Here is a 20583-nt window from a genome sequence, read left to right as displayed (position 1 = left end):
TTGCCCCGGACTCCCTCCTCCGCCACCCACTGCCCCTGCCCGTCGCCTTGGGGAGCGTCGCTCCTGGTGCTGAGCTGTTTGTGGAAGCAGGGTGTAGTTAGCGTGTTTCAATCCACTTCCTTCTTGCTGATTGTTTTTTGTAACGGTGCCTGCTATTTATTGAGAGCGACCCTCACGTTTTCACACTCCTCTATGTAGCTTCTTAAACTTGTCCTTAAAAAAAAAGAATCGCCACTTGTCATCCCCTCTGAGCACAGTTTGTATTTCGAAGGTAGGACCATTCCTGGCCTGCTGTATGCAAAGGGGTCTCCTCCAGAATTGAAGTGCCTGCCTGGCGGGGCAGGTACGTTTACCAGGTGTACCCTACGTACAGGGATTTGATTGTTTCCTCTTTCTGTTTCTTTTTCTTTTCTTAATACAGGAAGGAACTGCCCTTTAAGAAAGGAAACCTTTCTGGCCATATTTATTCCAGGAATCTTTTGTCCCCTAAGTTTGACCTTGTTCCATCTTTCACCCTTTACTCTGGCCTCAGTCACACATTCAGATGGTCCCTTAAAATCTTTTTGTGAACCTTCAGATGTTTTATAGTCAGTAACGAGAGACGCTTTTTTAATTCTAGATTTTATTTTCAAAATCTCAAGTGCACTTTCAGGGCTTGAACTATATATCATGAAGAGTAGTTGGCTATGACTTAAATTTTTTTCTTTTTTTGGTCATTGGTGTGAGAAGCATTTTGGGTAAAAGGAAAACATTGCTGTAGTCGTGTTGGAATTATGGGGAGATCGCTTTACTGTGAGCAGCTACCAAAGCGGTGTGTGGTTTATCTGGGTGAGCACGCATGCCCCACCCTGTTGTACTTTTGGCATACCTGTGCTTGGTTATAGAATGAGGCCTGCTGTCCTAAAATGGTCTATGTATATACTCACAGCCTGTTAAGTGTTTGCTTCGAGATTATTTTTAGAATTATATGATAGTACTTGAGGTAATCGAGGATGCTCAAATTTTGGAGAGAAAGGACAGTGCATTGTTATTTTAGGCCCTTTGGAACACTTCTCTTGTAACTTGTGTGGTATGGGTTAACTGTTAGTGGTAAATTTAGAAGGTCATTGCAGACTGCTGTTTGTTTACAGTGAAATAATTCTAGATTTAATAATGGGAGTTTAGAACAGTTTATGTCCTAATCCCCTGTATTCTGTTTTGAATATCTTTAACTTTAGCTTGATGTTTTGGTTAGTATGTGGTAAAGTGTTAATACTTAGAACAGGATTTTGTGGTTATGTATACTAAATTATGTTTCATAGGTTGTACCATTTTTGTTTATAGTTCTTATCAGTGTTGAACATTATAGCCTATTTCAAAGTAGAAAATGTAGCTAATATATTTTTAAATCTCAAATTTGAACAATGGCAAGAAGTTTGTAAGTTTTTAAAATTGATTTTGACTAAAGTACTTCTTTAGCATAGAATCAGATAATACAGATCTGCCTGGTTCAGAGGTTTATACATAAACTTATAGGATTAAGAATTAAATGACTGAAGTGATCTTGGCCATCAAGTCCAATTTTCTAGTTTAATTAACCCTCTCCTTACACGCAGAGAATAGTAGTTAATTTAAAGTATTACCATTATGGTACTATTTTTAATGTATATCAGATTATTTCATTGATACTGGGGAATGTTTTTTAGACTGATAAAATTATTTTTATACTTTCATCATGATATTTATATATTTTTAAAGGAAACAGTATGTTTACTTTCTGTATTAATATACTATTACTTCATTATTTATATTAGAGCTATTTTTAAAAATATTTATATGGTGTGAATACTTTATACCACCTATTTCAAACAAATCGATAGATTTAAATTCACCAAGCTAGTAACTAGGAAGTGGACTTCAAGCCAGTAACTAGGAAGGAAGTGAACTTTATACTTTAGAAGAAACAAAAGTGAAACTCTTTATGTTCACTTTGAAATTTTACGAATTATCAATAAAACGAGAGCTGTCTAGTACATATTGCACAATCATATTTTTAACCTGTTTTCTGCTTTCAAAAAATTGTATGTGTATGTGCTTGTATAACATTAGTTTTAGGTAAATAGCTATATTTTGGTGGTGGAACAGTTCCCTGTATTTTCAAGATTTTTTTTTCTTCCAGAGGATATTATGATTAGTGATAATCTTTTTTCTTTTTCTTTCTTTTTTTTTTTTTTAAGCAGCACAACAGAAAGCTTTCATAGATCTTTTGTTTACCTATAGAGTAGCTTGTCACAATATAATATAACTCAAGGGGCTGTCTTTTCTTCTGATGTGTTCTCTGCTTTATGCTGAAGTTTGGTTATGACAGAGTTATGAAATGTAGTAGTAGTGGAAAGAGCTGCTTTTCTGAGGTTTCGAAGATACAGGTGACGTAGAGTTGGAGGCAGATTAGGTGCTGTTAAATCCTGCCATTTGGTCTTGAACATGTATTTTCACCTTTTATGCTTGATATTTTTCTAAGTGTAGAATCCTTAGAGCTCAGAAATTTGATACACAGATTCAGGTCCCAAGTGAGGATTCTTTAAGGCAGCAATACAAGACTTCCTCCCAGAGAACTAATTAATTTATAGAGTGAAGTGAGCTGGATACTATTTACTTTAAATGTATCCTTCTGAGCTGAATAAAATGTATAAGGTTCATAAGGGCAGGTGTTTTGGCTGTTGTGTTTCATTCATGGTAGGACTTACACATGGCATGTTTCAGTAAATATTTGATGATGAAATAATGAGTGAATGTTTTCTAAAAGGGATGCATCTGCAGTACTTATTTTAGTTCCTTCTGAATCTTAAGATTTAACATGGAGAAACAATGAAAGCTTCAATTAGACAACTGTTGGAATGAATATAGGCAATGTAGTGAAAAGATAGTAGGATGTGAGTAGGTTATAAATTAACTATGACCTTCAGCAAGTCATAAAGTGCCTCTGGATCATCTTTTAAAGCCTCAAAGTTAATATAATTAGACACGAGCAACTTTTTAAGATATAAATGTTTAGTGGATATAAGCATGCATTTATTTTAGATGGGGATAGTAAAAAAATAATAGAGGATAGAAGAAGGAGGAATTCTATGGATCAACAGTCAGCTTTCAGTTAATAATGTTCAGTCTTAACACAAAATTTGATGCAGATTCATTGCTCTACTGGCTCAGTCATTTTGAATGCAAAGGCGACACGTACACATGCTCACTCAACAATGCCTACCACCCCCACTGACTAGTGCAGTGAAGTCATCATTGTTCATGCATGTGCATTCCAGTCCACTCTCCTTGGCTGCCAGGTTATATTGAAGTTGAGCAAACTGTTCTTGTTCTGTTAACAGTGGTTGGATTTTTTCTGGACAGACCTTGTATAAATCACTGTAAATATTACATAAAATGAATATTCTTTAGTACTAAATAGTTGCTTATCTTGCTTTTAGTATAAGACTTGGTTTAGGCAGAGAGGTAGGGATCCAGCTAGCTTATTCTCTTCTTATTCCTTCCCTTTCTCACCTAATTTTCATTTGTATACTAACATTATATTTAGCTTCCTTTATGGATTTTCATCAGTTCTAATAAATACTTGATTAATTTTTTTCAAAATTCTGTTTACAGTATTTATCATTTGCAAATAATTATTATTCTGACATTTTCCATTTCAATATTCACACCTTTTTTATTTACTATTTTATTGCCTTAGCTAAGATTATGGAATACTACTAGGATTACTGTTAGTTTCTGTTATGTATTGTTTCATTATGACATGGAAATTTCCTTATAGTTCAAACATTTTTTAAATGTTTTGAAATCAGATTTAGGATGTTGATCTATCAAATGTCTTTTTTTCAACAACTGCTGTGATATTCAATAAGAATATTGTAATAGATAACATATATGGAATATTTACTATATACTATATTAAGGAATTATGCTAAGAGTTTTTTAAACTTTGTATTTTCATTTGATCTTCCCAACCAACTTATTGGATGAGCACTATTTTTATTTTCCTCTCAGACTATGGTTGAGGAAACAGTATTAGAGAAGTTAAGAATTAGAGAGACATTTCACTGTTAGAGTGTGTTGAGAGTAGGGTTTAAACTTGGCGTTCTGAGGCTTAGGAACTCCTGCTCTTAACCATTATGCTGTATAGCTTTCTGATACAAATCTCATTTAGTCATGGTACCTCCAAATTCATTGTATAAAATTTTAATATAGAATTTGGTAGCAATATTCTTAAATTGGTTACCTGGTTTGCTTTTGTGCATATGGGCTTCCAAGGTAAGGTTCATAAAGTCATTAGAATGCTTTTTGTGTTTTTCTTTGCTTTTGGAATTGTTTTCTGTAGGATTAGGTTAAATCATTCAAAATTGGTGGTATTAAACAAATTTTTATCATTCAACCTAAGTACTTGTTACTTTGAAGTTTTGATTAATATTACTATATCAAGATGACCATTTTGTTTACAATAAGTTTTAAATAAGCTTTTAAAATTTTTATTTTCTTTTAGGTTTTCTGTCTCTTCCAGGTCAAGTTTAAGAATGTTTTATAGATTCAGATTTTATTTCATTTAGATTTCCATATATTTTAGTGTGATACTTTCTTTTAAATCTATGTATATGTAGATGCATCCCTTTCTTATTTTTGTCTGTGTTGTTTTGTTTTCTCGGTAGTGTTTGCTAGATGTTGATCTGTTTTATTGGGCTTTTCAAAATCCAGCTTTTTGTTTCATATATTAACTTTTGTTTGTCTTCTAACATTAATTTTTGCTTTTGTTTTTAATAATTCCACCTCTAGTCATTCTGGTGGTTATTATTGTTCTTTTTATACTTGAATTCACATTAGTGAGTTTCCAATTGTGTTTTATAATGAAAAACATTTTGGGCTGTGGATTTTCATCTGACTTTGTTTTGATTTTCACTTTTTTTTTTTTTTCATTATTTAAAAGGATTTTTTGTTTACATACCGAGGTGTTGCATTTTTTAAATTGTTGATTTTTAGTTTTGATGCATTGTTAGAAATGTATTAAGATGTTCTTATGACTAAGTACACGAGGCTTTAATGAGCATATGAAAAAGATGTGTATTCTTTGAAAGTTATAGAGTTCTGTATCTATTAAGTGAACACTTAGACTGTGATTTGAATATTTAATGTTTTATTCTTTATTTCTTAAATTCTGAGAGATGTTGATGTCTTTTAATGTAATTTCATCAAATTCTCTTTGTGTTTCTTATGGATCTAATCCAAACTTGTGTGTATTTGCTGGTCTTCAGTAGGATTTTATCATCTACATATATGGTAATAACTGATAAATTTAATATTTTGTCATCTGAGTTTTCATATAGTAGTCATGATTTTCCCAGTTTTGGTGGAGTGATCAAGCTTTCATTGTTTCACCTTCCCTACCCTTGCATCTACATCCTGTAATGGTTTGGAAATCTTTCACATTCCTCCTCTTTTAATTTTAAACAAATAGAGCTAAGCACATATTTTTCTGAGTGTCAAAAATTATAATGAGTTTTTCTGCCTTTGGTCACCTATAAGATAAGACTTTTTAGCATATTTTTAGTTACAGCATTCCTGATTTTAGTGGATAATGCAGAATTGTAATTCTAGGTGATACCCTTTCAAATTTCTTAAGGTACACCTTATGTCAAAAATGTTACTTGTGTTACAGACATATTAGTAGTTAATTCATTTTTAAAAATTAGATATTTACTTTTAACTATGTTTTTCTGTATAGTATAATAGTTTGATGTTACTTTTTAAATTTTACATGTGTGTGTATCTTTTTTGATTTGAAGATTTTAAGTATTCTTTTCAGTAAAAAGATACTTCAAAATTATTGTTTCTACTCTCCTTTTTTTGTCCTCTGTAACTACATTATTTGAATATTAGATATCATTTATCTGTCACTTCAAATTTTGTCATTTCTCTTTTTTTGTCCTATAAGCTGAGATAACTTTTTAGTTTGTCTAGCTTATTGTTTTTATAATGCTGATTTTATATTTACTACCACCTTAGGTGGTCACATATTTTTGGATAGTTTGTGAAAGTAATATACATGTTAGTTGCTTCTGAAGTGCACAGAATTGAATTAATCACAAACATTGGTTCATGATCAATTGTATACGCAAATGTTTTATGATATTGCTTATTAATTTTCAATAATAAACACGTGAACCAACTACTTAAAAGCTAGAACTTAGAAAGTAACTTATATGTAAACATATAGCCCCCTCATCCCACCGCTCTTTTTTCACAGGAGATGGTAGTCATCTTGAATCTTGTGTTCATTTTCCCTTTGATTTCTTTTTTATTGCATCTCTATGAATTCCTGAAGGTATATGTTTTTAATTTTAGTTCTTTTAAATTAGGAACTTTTTCCCACCTTAGTATCTAAAAGATACTCATCTGTCTTTTATATTAAGAGTTTTTAAAGTTATGTTTGCAATATTTTGACCTTCATCTGATTGTAATTTTTGTATATGGTATGAGGTAGGGATCCAATTTAATGTTTAGTGTATATACATACAAACTTATATGATTTTTTGTTAATCTTACCTTTTCGAAAAGTTAAATTCTCTCTCGCACTGAACTGACATGCCATGTCTTTCACATATGGAAACATTATGTAAAGTGCTTTTTCCTTCCTGCCATATTTTGTTCTGTTGTTCGTTTTGTGAATACCATCCTGTCTTCAGTGCTCTAGCTTCATAATGATCTCCAGTACTAGTGAAGTCAGTTTGCTTCTTTTCTTCTAATGTGCCATGGCACTTTATTCTTCCTTAGAAATTTTAGAATAATCGTACCAATTTCTCTGAGAAATCCTTCTTTGAGTTTTTTATTAATTCCCTTGAATCTGTAGACTAATTTGGCCTCAGTAACACCTTTATGATATTGAGTCTGTCCACAAACCGGGTATACTTTTTTATTTTTTATTTATTTATTTCTTTCATATCTCTTAGTTTATAATTTTAACTGTAGAATTCTTATATATTATTTGTTCTAGATAGTTGATAATTTCTGGTAACAATAATATGTGGTGCTTTAAAATATTTGTTATTTGTTACTGGTAGGTACAAATGCAACTGGCTTTTGTACATTAATTAATGTTATATCCAGCCACCTTGCTAAGCTTTTCTATTTTAATAGTTTTCCAGGGGTATTTTGGACTGCATATGTAAAAGATGATATGCATAAGTCATGATGGTTTTATTCATTTACTTTTAATTTTACGCCTGTAATTACATTTTTTACTGTTGTTCTAGGCAAGACTGCTAATAAATGAAATGTTCATTAGAAGGAATGATAGTGGGTATTGTTTTTGTTGCTGATTTTAAAGGACGGTTCCCCACTTTAGTACGTAATGCACTTCTAAAATATTTACATGTGTTAGCTGTACAAACATGTTACAAAGAGTGTTCTGTTTCTAAATAACTAAAGGTTATTGTGTTATTTTAAATTTTTATTCTTGCATGTACTTTTCTCTTTGAATCCAAGTGAGTCTTGTGAAAGTTTTCATTCCAGACATCCTGGGAGGTGGGGGGTAGGGGTGGGAATAGGTTGTTTGTCAACCACTTCTTTGTCATTCTGTGTCTTGTCTTTTGGTGTTGTATGTGTATGAATTTTTTCTGAAAGTTTTTTAATGTTTGTGCAGCATATGAAAACTTAAGTATACTTTAAATAAATATAATAAAGTTACTATCCTTTGTACTACCTGTACATGAAATAGAATATCTTATTATTCTAGAAGTTTCCATTGTGCCTCACTCACACTGTCCCTCTCTTCCACGTTCCACTAGCTGCTATCTTGACTTCTTGAAGTTAATGTCAGTGATGTAATTTACAAAAAAAATGAAAACACCCATTTTGAAGTATATAATTAGATGAATTTTGGCATTATAGAATAGCTCTGTCATTCCAGAAGATATGTGTCACCCTTTCCATTTAGTATCCACACACTCCCCATTCCATATAACTATAAATCTGATTTTTATCACTATAGATCAGTTTGGGCTGTTTTAGATTTTCACATAAATGGTTTGGTCTCCGGTCCGGGTGTGTACGACAGGCAACCGATCTATGTTTTTCTCTCACATGTATGTTTTTCTTCCCCTCTCTCTCCTTTCTTTCCCCTATCTCTAAAGTCAATAAACATGTCCTTGAGTGAGGGAATAAATAAATAAGTAAATAAATAAATAAAATAAGCTTAGTGTGATATCTAGATGAATGGAGTTTCTAATAGTCAGTCAGTGTATTATGTATGTGTAATTAGTATGACCAAAACTATTTTTATTGGTTTTCAGTAATTGTGATACGTATAGCTGCTAGGAATTATATAGATTCTAGTTTGGAAGTTCTAACTTAGAGCATCTTTATTTTGTTTTATTAATATAAGGGATTTTATTTTTGGCCTGCAAGTGAATTGTGAAAATTTATGTAAAGAAACTAGAGATACATAAGTATTTAATTGGACAATAGAGAACTATATTAGGCATCAGTCATATTATTAGCATTAAGACAAGTTAAATACATATGTTAAGTAAACAGAGATCATAGTTAAAAGATATGATTTGATTTACAACTTTTAAAAAATATATATTGATTTTTAGAGAAAGAGGAAATGGGGGAGAGAGAAAAGCATTGATGTGAGAGAGAAACATCAATTGGTTGCTTCCTTTACATGCCCCAACCGGGGATCAAACCTGCAAATTAGGTATTTGCCCTGACTGGGAATTGAACCCACAACCTTTCAGTGTACAAAATGGTGCTCCAACCAACTGAGCCATGCCAGCCAGGACAATTCATGGAAGTTTAGTTTAACCACATGTTTTTCAGAATATAGCACTCTAAACAATACACACACACACATATTCCAAAAGATTTTTTTTGCAATTGGGTTTTCAGAACTCAAAATGAAAGTTCCCATAGAAACCATGTTTCATGATGTTGGTTTCTTATTTGGCCCAGAAAATATTTAATTCTGTTAGAACTCAGTTTATAGTGCTGTAGAACAGTATTTGGGGGGAAAATTGCATGTAGAGTTTCTACTTATAATGCATTTATTTTGGGGGGATTCCTTTGGGGGCGTGGACATCATGCACATGTTAGATTGGTTGAGGGTTGGGTGGCAAGTTGGGACTTGAGCTCTGAGATGAGGAAAGACGGAAACAAACATTTATTGAGGACCATCTATGTTCATTGCTTTTTGCTACTTGGTTCCCTTAAAGTATCCCATTAATTTTTTTTAATTACATGGAAGCTTAAGAATATTCCTCTAGGAGTCTGTGAAAAGATAGGAAAGGACTTTTTAAATTTAGAATTTCTGGCATTTCTAAGCCTAAATGTAAATAGAGAAGAATAAAAAAGTATACCTTCAGATTTATACACCCACAGAGGTATGCGATTAATATAGCGCTTAAAATACCGTTAACCCAAAATGATTAAGATAAGCCTTGAGTCTGTGGCAGTGGAAAATATGAGCTACCCCGACCAGTCATGGGATTACTGTATAGATTATGTATTTGGGAATTTCAACAATACTGTACATACCATATACTCAAAGCAGTATTGACAGGGACAGAACTAGGAAATGAAGCCTATGAAATTTTAGCAAAGATGTAGAAGAGTATAGAATGTTTGCTTATTAGTAAGTGGGCTTGATTTATGTATGCTTGTTGTTCCCATCTCCAATAATTAGTTAGTACCTCTTTCCTGTGGATGAATCCAAGCTTTGTGATCCGACCTACTCCAGGTCACCTCTGCAGAGCCTGTTATATTAATTTTTCAGTCGATATTTTTTGAGTGTCTATCATGTGCCAGACACTGTATGACTTAACCAGGAATGCATCAATGAGTGAAATAGAGGCTGTGCTTTCTTTGGACTTACTGTCTGGTCAGGAACCATGGTATATTATTAAAATCTGTGGTGCCAGGAGACCCTCTAACCTTAAGAGAAGGCAGTTGAATATACTCATAATCAATCAATCAATCAATAACCCTTTGAATTAGAAAGCAGAATGGTATTTTATACCGAGAATGAAAGTCAGAGGGAAGAGGAAGACAAGGTGAGGCTAGAGATAGCTATGGCATGTGAAGGGCCCTTTTAAGCCTAAGGATTGCACTATAGGAAAATTCCTCAGAGGTCATAGAGTATTACATATGAAAGGAAAGGAAGGTTATGTTGTCGCCCATAAGTTACAAGATTTAAAAAATACCGGTTTATGAAATAGAAGTTCTTATTAATGTGTGGTTTGGGTTTTTGTTTGTTTCTTTGGTTGTTTTTGTTGTTGTTTTGAGGTAGGCTTGGGGCTTACATGAGGGGCATATTATGGACTTGAAATGATCTTTCAGTGAAGTTTGAAGATTCCTTACTATGGTAAGAGATAATATGAACTAGGGCAGTTTATTGTTATCAGGTAGATGCAGAAGGTATTCATGAAAATAGATGTGTGTATGGTTACATACCTTAATGACAGCAGTATAATTAATTTTTTCATTGACAGGTAACATTGAAATGCTTATCCTTAGTGCCTAGCAATGCTTTAGTCCACATAATTCTGAAGTTTCAGAATGCCTTGGAATTTTCTGTGAAATTGGGGTTTTTCCCCCCACCTTGAAAATTTGAACTCTTTCTCAGAGGTCATAGTAAGAGTTGGCTTTTGTCCCCCCTGAAGATGGAAATCTTTGACTTTCTTTTTCTCTGCACTAAACCCAGTTTTATTTATATTTGGAAATTTAGTTAGAAGAACCAGTGACTGACTTATGAGTCATTCATCCCTTAACTCACAAAGCTTTCCTGCCTTGTAATCAGTGACACATCACTTTTTTATACCATTATCTAAGCTTTACATCAACAGAGTAGTGGAATTTGGGACTGAGTTTTCTTTTTTCACTGAATCTTTAATCTCCAAAATCAGATATAAAAGAATAAATATGGAAAGAACGTGGGCTGTGGAATTTGAAAAACCTATTTTTATTCCTGACTGTACTTAATAATCTCTTGAGGTCTCTTAGCTACAAAATGAGAGTAACTTCCTAGAGGGTATGTATGAGTGAATGCATGCATGTATTAAATGAAGATTATATACTGGAAGCACTTAGAACACTGTCTGGCACACAGCAAGAGCATAACAAATGCTTGTTCTCTTTCCTTGGCCTAAGCCAGTGATCATTTTTTGCATCCTCAGTAAATTATACCAATGTTAAATATGTTGTAACCTTTACTGAAACATATTTAAAACAGACGCAGCATTAGGTAGGGTTAGCTGGAAAGGAAAAGAATTTTTATGAAACCCTCTGATCCTTGATTTATATTAAAACTATTAATATTTCCTTTTCCTTGTGGTGCTTAATACTATATTTTGCACAGAGTAGGCATTTAAGGATGTCATTGGGCAATAAAAATAACATTGAGAAGGAATCTGAAGGCCTGTATATAGTCTTGGCTTCTTTGCTTGTTGATTTTTGTGATTTTTGCAAGCCCCGACCCTCTTTGAACATTGCTTCTTGACCTTCTTGGTCCAGCAGTGTGAACGGGTTGCACTGACCTCATACATTAGGAGATGGAAGTTTATACAAGGAAGACCTCAGAGCTCAGAAAAGGACCTCTAGAGATGGAAGTGGTTGGATCCATCTTGCATCCAAAATTGCTAGTCAAGGAGTAGAGGACCATGTGCAGGACTTTTTAGTTGAGGATCAGGGTGTATCACTGACCAGAAGTTTGGTAAGTGGAGAAGTGCAAATCTTGAAAGATTGACCAGGATCTTAATCACAAAAGAAACAGCAGTGGCAAAAACATATGCTTGCAGGGAATGATGGTGCAGGTTTTCAAAGACAGAAGCACATCTGGAAGATGCCAGTAATAAAGGGGAAAACTTGACAAAAGGGGTGGCTTCCATACCATACTAGAATTTTTCTTAGAGCTCACCTCTTTTGATCTTTTTCCCAATTCTAGCTAATTTATCTAAGAAAATTCTTGCACCTTTTCTTTTTTTTTCTCTACCCCAATGCTTTTCTCTTCATTGTTTCATTTTCAGTCAAATTTTATAAGATCATAAACCATGCTATGCCTGGGCTGTTTTTTCTAGGGTACATAGCAGGCTTTATTGTGAAAGATAAACAAAACACCAAGCCATAACCACATTCCAGAGAGGTTGCTTTTCTTATAAAATACTCAGTATTCTTATTGCGCTCTGTATTAGTGAACTCTCACCATAACAGCCACTCCAAAAGTTAGTAGCATACCAGAATGTTATCATTATGTTCACAGATTTGCAAGTTCATTGCATGGCTCTTCTCCACACGTACCTCATTCTTCTGGGGCAACTGGGCTACCTAGGTCATGTCTTTTTAGGAAGTTGCAGTTCAAGAGGGCCAGCCCAACCATGCAAACACATTTCATGTCTGCTCCATATTGTCTGCTGTCATTGGTCAAAGCATGTCACATGGCAAGTCCACCCTCAATGCAGCAAAGAAAGACAGCCTGTCATGAGAGGAAATGAAGATAGCAAAAAGTGTGGTGGATACAGAGATGGGAGAATTGGAAGTCTTAACATAGGCTCTGTAATCTTTTTAGGGCTTTATATTTGTGTTTATGTTATACCTTGTAGTCTAAAATAATGTGTATATATGAGGTCTATCCAGAAAGTGTCCAGCCATGCAATATGGAAAATAGAGACTTTTATTGGAGAAGATACAAGAAACATTGTACATAGGACAATGACGCCTCAGTCCCCTTCAAAGTAGACTCCTTGGGACCCCACACATTTTGCCCCATTATATTTTCCTGAATCTCATCAAGGGTCTGAAATCGCTTCCCTTTCAAAGGTGATTTTAGTTTTGGGAAAAGCCAAAAGTCCACAGGGCACCAAATCTAGGCTGTAGGCGGGCGGGGCTGAGTCACCTGCGTGATTTGATGTTGCGCCAAAAGCCTCTGCAGGAGATGTGATGCATGAACACGTGTGTTGTCGTGATGAAGTTGCCAGTTGCCCTTAGCTGAGGCCTTCTGAATCATCTGAATAGTTTCTATTGAGAAATGTTCAAGCTTAACGCAAAATTTGGTGCAGATTTGTTGCAGATTTGTTGCTCTGCTAGCTTAGTCATTTTGAATGACTGAGTACACATGCTCCCACTGACTAGGACAGTGAAGTCATCATTGTTCACGCATGTGCATTCCAGTCCACTCTCCTTGGCTGCCAGGTTACATCGAAGTCGTGCAAACTGTTCTCATATTAATGATGGTTGGACTTTTTCCAGACAGACTTGATATACTATTTTGAATTCCATCACTTTAGCTTAATATGATTTTGTAATATATAGTATTTGCTTACTCAGACTGTACTTCTAGGTCCATCTGTATCAAAATCATTTGAGATGCTTATGAAAATTTTGTGGGTGGGGCCTAGTAATCTTCATTATGAAAAACTCATCAAGTCATTCTTCTACATATTGCAGTTAGAATATCTTCCTTAGTGGAAGGATGTTTGCACTGTTTCTTTTTTTCCAGCATTATATATGGTAGCCAACAACGTTTGTACAAAAGACTAATTTGGGGGAGTTATTCAATAGTCTCTCCCTGACCCATGATTGAGTAATTTGCATTGAGGAAAATAATATTTGGTACAAATAATAGAGTTTGGAGTGCTGGTGAGGGTGAGATTACAAACATGGTTTAAAATCTTTAAAGCATTTTATTATTACTATAATAAAACATTGAATTAGATGAGGTGAATTTCTGTAATATTTTTATACATCTTTAATTTGTAATGTTGGCTATTGAATAGTCATGGTTCCATTGCTAGTTATTGGTAATTTTTTGAATGAAAGTAGAAAAGTTAACAGATTTAAAGAGAATTTTATTTTTCTTATATTTAACTTTGTAAATCTGGCATTTTGATTCTTCGTGACATTTTAGATTATCTTGGTTATCTTGGCTCTTTAAGAGTTTTATAGCAAAGAAAATTAATTGATGGCATGACAGATACTGTATATTTGGCAGATACAATACTTTTTTGGCAGATACAGTACATACTTTTTTTCCTTATAAACAGAACCCTATTTCATTTTTAGAGCAGGTTTTTGTCTAGTTGAAAAAGTATATTTCCCAACCTCTTTTACAACTATGATTGGCCTTGTGACTTTGCTTTGCTCAGTGAGGCTTTAAGTGGAAATTATTTGAACAAATGGGTTGTGTTACGAAGGCAGAATCATTTTTCAGAAACCTTTTGTCCTTTGCTCTTTCCTTCATATTTCCTAAAACTTGGACAAGATGCTGGAATAGGAGACGTGGAGTAACAGACATTTTATGACTCATGTATAAGAATGCCTAGTGAGAAGGTAGGAGGAGCTTAGATATCATATGGGATGTTCTTATCAGATCTGGACTACTCACCTCCAGTCTACTTATATTAGAAAAAAAAGACATTGTAGTATGTTATGTCGAAGCTACTATTTATTGGGACTCTGTTACATGTAGCTGAATACAAGTTCTAACTTATACATGTGGTTTCTGTAAAAGATATTTAGACTAGGTTATCTTAAACTAGACTTTAAAATCGCTTTTATGTTTAATTTTGAAATTTGTTTAGGACTTCATCTGAATATATACACATTATGCACATTTAAATTATCAAGCATGTTTTGAAATGTACATTTTGCAATTCTGACATCAATAAATCTGCATGCAGAAACTTAAAACTTTTGAAGTAAATTTAAAGTTAAAAAATTATTATATAAAGAACTTTAATAACTTGTTTTTTTCTGAACCATTTGAAAGTAAGTTGCATGCCCCTTTACCACTTAAATGCTTTAGGTTGTATTTATGATAGTACAGTTATCCAATTCATGAATTTAATATTCATACAACATCGTTACTAAGCAGTCCATATTCATATGTCTCCAATTGTCCCAATAATATCCTGAATGCTTTAGTATGAGAAGCAGTCTGGTCTCTCACATTACATTTGGTTGCCATGCCTTTTTGGTCCACTTTATCTGGAACCTCATCCTTTGTCTTTCACGATGTAGACATTTTGAAGATTAAGGTCTCTCAGTTTGGTGTGACAAAAGCATGTCTTTTTCAAGTATGTATTCCTAGCGACTGGATGCCGGCTTACCCAAGAGACAAGGAGAAATGACCAGAACTGCCTGGTTTCAATCAGTAGTGCCATCGTCTATTGAAGTAGCCCAATGGGTAGTTCTTCCTGGGCTTAGCCATCATGCAAATCATTCCTTTTCATCTTGGGAGCCTTAATGAGGCTGTGAGGAATAGGCCAGAAACTTAATTCAGTAAGACTTATTGTTGGGGAATAATGTAAAAGTTCCCTTTTGGTGGAAACATGAGAAAGAATGAAGTTGGTTCTGTCTCTCTCGAGTCCTTTTTTACTCTAGATTACTTTGCATTTTCTATCCTTCCCCAAAATGTCATTTATATGTTCAGATTCAAGAGTATAACAATTTTGTTTTTTCCCTTCCTCTAGCACCAGCAGACGTTTCTGAATCAGCTGAGAGAAATTACTGGGATTAATGACACCCAGATACTACAGCAAGCCTTGAAGGTATGACCTCTGTTTTATGACATACAGTTTGTGTTATACCCTCGTTTCTACTGCCTACCATATTTGAAAGTTGAGCTTTTTAGCTATACCATGTGGCAGTAGTAGAGCTATCAGAAAGAATTTTTTATGAAGTGAGAACCTTACTTAAGATGACATAACTATAATTTGGAGCATGTTAGCTTTCAGCAATGTTAATTCCAAGGAATCATGGAATGACAGATAACTCTCTGCATAAGAAACACTTTCCATAAACAATGAAGGGGTGCTCATAGTTGGTTTTACTGAAGAACTATAGTTAGAGTTCAAATGGGGGTGAAGGGTGAGGTTAGAATATTCAACATCAAACTGTTTAGTATATGCAGCAAATAAACTGTGTCATTTTGGTTGTATTTTATGACGTACCCTCATTTCCACATAGAGGCCACCCAGATGAGTCAGATCACATGGATAGGCACATTGAAGATCAAACATGTGAAAGATATTTAAGAACTAGAACTGCATTTTAAGCTTACAGCATCCGTACCACTATAGGCCTGAACACAGCTTCAATCCTTATGTAACTTTTGATTCTGAGCCCAAAGGTTTTCATGTATTTCTAGAAATAACTTATAGTTTAGATGAATGTAATCATAAACATGGTAGTGATCATAACTAGCACTTGTTAAGCACTTACAGTACTAGGTGCTATTCTGAATACTTTATGTGGCTGACATTTTCCTAATAACTATGAGGTAGGTATTATTTTCATCTCCTTTTAAAAGATAAGGAAACAGATTACAGTGACTTGTTCAAGATCACACAGCTAGTATGTGGAGGAGCTTAGAATAGAAACCAAGCATCCTGATTCCAGGGTGCCACACCTAATTTCTACTTTTACTAGAAGCTTGCTTTAGCTTCTTTTCCCCAGAAAAATGATGAAACAGTATTGTTCAGAGCATTAATGCAGGGTTTATGAAGCCAATGTAAGTATTTGGAGAGCAATCAAGTGTCATACTGTAACAGAACCCTTGGGCTGCTCCGATTGAAACAGAACCCATGGGCTGTTTAGTTAGGGGCCCAATTGCCCGCCGCCAGAATTATAACTCTTAATACCAGAGTTTGGTGAAAAGAAAAAGAATTGTTTATTTACACATAGTCCTGCCTCCGCCTCCCAGACCTGGCCAGTCTTAGGAAAGTCAGAAACACTGTTTCCCTACTTCCTAAGCACAGTTCAGCTTTACCAGTAGCTGCCAATCACTCAGTTCTGATTGGGGAGGTCCTTTCTGTGCTGTGGTGCCCTCCAGCTCTCAATGCAGGACCGCCTTGATTCTCAGCCTCCTTGCAAACTGCCTTCTTCCTGTAAACCGCTTGGATCTCCTCTCCTTCTCAAAACCGCCTGGCGAGAGCTTCTTCTTTAAGCAGCCTGGAGACCCCTTCTCCAAGCCACATGGAGGGAGCCCACAAGAGCCAGAGAGTGAGGGCGTGAGGGCCAGAGAGAACCTGAGAGAGAGAGCCTCCTACAGCCAGAGCCAGCCCAAAATGTCTGCAGCTGCTTCTCTCTTCCTCCCTGCCTCCTCTCTCTCCCTGTGTCCTTTCACGCAGTGGGTGTTGCAAACCGCCCTGACCATTCACAGAACCCTAGGTAGGCTCTGTCTGCTTCTTCCGTACCAGCCCACAGTCCAAGATCCCTCCCATCTTCCTGAGTCTTGGAAGTAAAGCGGATCTTTGCAACAATGTTTCCAAGTAAAGCGTATCTTTGCAACAATGTTTCCAGCCACTAGCTCCAGGCATGCAAGGGCATTCTGAAAGCTGCTTCCTGCTTCCTGCTCCCTATCTCCCAGCCGCAAACTCTGGGGTTTGTTTTGGGTCTCCCGTTTCTGTAACAATACCTCAGTTTTTATAATTATGACATTTAGATGATTCCCAGTTTCTTCTTTATTCTGATAATATGACTAAATCACCCATGTATATTTTCAGGAAGTATCTTTCCCGTTCTGTAACACTGAGTGTGAGTCTACAACCTATTACCTTGTCAGGGCAAATTTAGGGAATTTACTTTTTTTTAACTTGGGAAACGTAGAATATGTTTAATTAAATAAGAACAAAGAGTTATTTAAATTCTTGTTCACATTTTCTTTGAGGTAAGTTATGTGACGATCTTTTTTTTTTTTTTTTTTTTCTTTTTTTTTTTTTTTTGTTAATATGTTTTTATTTGACTTTTGTTTCAGGTACCAGTAGCTGGGAGGGGGTGGGGAGAAACAGTGTGCTTAACCTCAACTGTTGCCCAGTATAAATTTGTAAGATGTTTAATAATGACTTGAGTCAGTTATATACTGACAAGTAGTTTCCTTTTGGAAGCCACAGTGTATTCCATTCCAGCACTTTTATTTAATTTTGAGTATTGATTTCAGCCCTCCAAAGTTAGTAACCTTCAGGTTGTGTAAATCCTGGTTGCACTCAGTTTGTTATTGTACAAGGTAGAATATGAAAACACTTAGTACATTTCTTGGCACATAGTAAGTGCTCAATAAATGTTAGCCATTATTATTGCATATTATTTTACAGCTAGTTTACTTATCTAACTATAGAATATGTTATGCCCACATTTTGGGCGAACCATTCATTTAAGAATCTTATAAGGGATGCTTTTCAAACTGCACTGTGACTTTTTTCTCTCCTCACTAGCTACTAGAATTGGAGATGGGGTAGGTTGGGGACTTCATTCTTCTTTGCTCAGGCTTCATATCTTGGAAACATCCTGGTTTTCCTGTCACTCTCACCCCGTATTTAATATGATAGCAGATGGTACTGGACTCTGCTGCTGCCCTTTCTGTCCTATAATCTATTCTCAACACACAGCCAAAGTGGCCCTTTTAAAATTTAAGACATACCTTGTCATTTCTGTCCAATACTCTCCACTGGCTTTCTGTTACAATTCTCATGTATGGTAAGGTTTTTACACAGCTTTATGTGTTCTGGCATTCTGTTGCAAAGGTAACTTCATTATTAATATCTGTATTTCTTAATGTTGTTTGAATCAGTTGTCATAGAGTTAGTGCTATATTGTTATGTGTACAGAGAATATAGAGCTATAGCTGGGTAAATCATTATTTTGTTGTTTTAGAAATTCTTAGTTTCCTGGCATCTGCTTTTTTCTAAATTAATGTTAGAATAAAATTGTGTCCAGATATGATTTTGATGAGAACTGCATAAAATTTATAAGTGTTTATAATTTGGGTAGATTGTCCTCTTGTAAGTATTGAGTATTTCTGTCTAAGGAGTTCTGCATGTCTCTTATACTTCATAACACATTTGCTGTTTTCTTCCTACAGGCCTTTGACATTTACTTGCTAAGTTTGCCTGTAGGTATACATTCAGCATCCTTATTAATGGGAATATCTTTTAACGTCCTTGTTTGCAGAAGTGCTGTTATAAATATTCTTTTTTATCACTTTGTATGGCATACTCCAGAAAATGTTTTTAATTTTTTTTTAATGGTTTAAAAGTATGTTTGTGATTGCTTTTTGTTAAGCAGATACAAAAGTAATGGAAAACTAAAGGATTCATTATAGAATTGATTTTTACATTATATGAGCAGTTTTAATTATAGGAACAGGAATTACTATTGATGTAGTATACTTTGCTTACAATGAAGTTTTAGTACAAAATTAGAATTATAACAGTAATTTCAAATCTGAAAATTATTTTTGCTATTAAGTGTTAGCTGTGGAGAAAACTACATAAATCATTTGAAGATGTGTAGAAATGTTTCAAAACATTTGATGTTCTGTTCTTGATATTTGAAGGACAGTAATGGAAACTTGGAATTAGCAGTGGCTTTCCTTACTGCAAAGAATGCCAAGACCCCTCAGCAGGAAGAGACAACTTACTATCAAACAGCGCTTCCTGGCAATGACAGATACATCAGTGTGGGAAGTCAAGCAGACACAAGTAAGTTTGCTTTCTCTTTCTTAATATTTTATTAATAATGTAATGAAAAATTTCCTTGGGGATATATTTGTGTAAACAAAGGTGAGGGGCAATCAAATAACTAATTTAAACTTGGTTCTTTTTAGAAAGGAGCATGTGGTTTTATTAGTAGCATTACATTTTTTTTTCTAGTTTAGGAGTAGAAGATTGTATTTAAGTTATTTATCCTGTCATACAGCATTCCACATAGTATTTGTTGTTTTGAAATAGGAAACAACTATAGGTGTTATTAAAGAAACAAACTTTTCTAGAATTTTAAATGGGAACAGTAATTTTTTTAATGGGTTGTGTTATTAGAAGCCTTAAGATTATTTTTGAAGATAAAATTTTCTTTCCCTTAACCCCTGCCCCTCACCAAAATAAAGATTTTGGGAAAAGGTTTATTACCATGTAACAAAATAAACACATATGCACACACACATACACACATACATACATATGGAAAATTTTACATGGAATTTAAATTTTCTTCATAGTTTGAATACTTTATGCTTATATAACAATGAGCTTTTAAAAATATGTTCAGTTTCCTCCATATATTATTATGGTATAATTACTGCACTCTGTAAAATGTAGGTAGTTATTTTTATGTATTCTAGATTTGAGAAGTTTGATTAACTTGTACTTGGTATTTAAAGAGAATTTCTGATTTTGTTTATAGACTTTTATAAAGTTTAGAAAGCAAGCAGGAAGAACCCATTCACATAGATGTTTGTAACTATTGATTGGGATTAAACACTGCTTAGTGTTTATTAATAAAATATTTTCATTTCTAATTTTCAAGGTAATCTTTATATTTTCCTTCACAAATGATCTTGGGTTAGCCAAAGCTGGAATACTCCTGCCTTACACAGAAAATAGGTGATGGGAGAAGTTTTATACACTTAAAACAGACCTTGCTTATGTACAAGTTCAAGACAAACTGTGGTTTGACCTCTGTCTATATCTCTAACTTCATTTTCTACTGTTTTCCTCCTCTCACTTTACACTGTGATAATATAGAATGGCTTGATGTTCTCATACACCCAGTGCTATTTAA

The 20583-nt window shown here is 34.4% G+C and overlaps 1 protein-coding gene across 6 annotated transcripts in view; it reads left to right on the top strand.

Annotated features, from left to right (window-relative positions):
* The window catches only part of USP25 (ubiquitin specific peptidase 25), a 124311-nt gene that overhangs the window by 576 nt on the left and 103152 nt on the right, over positions 1–20583 (top strand). For all 6 annotated transcript variants that reach the window (XM_090275889.1, XM_090275875.1, XM_090275869.1 and 3 more), the window contains exons 2-3: positions 15498–15575; positions 19361–19505. In XM_090275889.1, the coding sequence (XP_090132015.1) occupies positions 15498–15575; positions 19361–19505 (223 nt within the window). The remainder of the gene's footprint in view (positions 1–15497; positions 15576–19360; positions 19506–20583) is intronic.

This window comes from Furipterus horrens, unplaced genomic scaffold (assembly GCF_987537825.1).
Source record: "Furipterus horrens unplaced genomic scaffold, mFurHor1.1.pri manual_scaffold_1, whole genome shotgun sequence".
Lineage (NCBI taxonomy): Eukaryota > Metazoa > Chordata > Mammalia > Chiroptera > Furipteridae > Furipterus > Furipterus horrens.
Note: the sequence above shows the minus strand (reverse complement) of the source record. Positions and strands in the feature narration are given on the sequence as shown.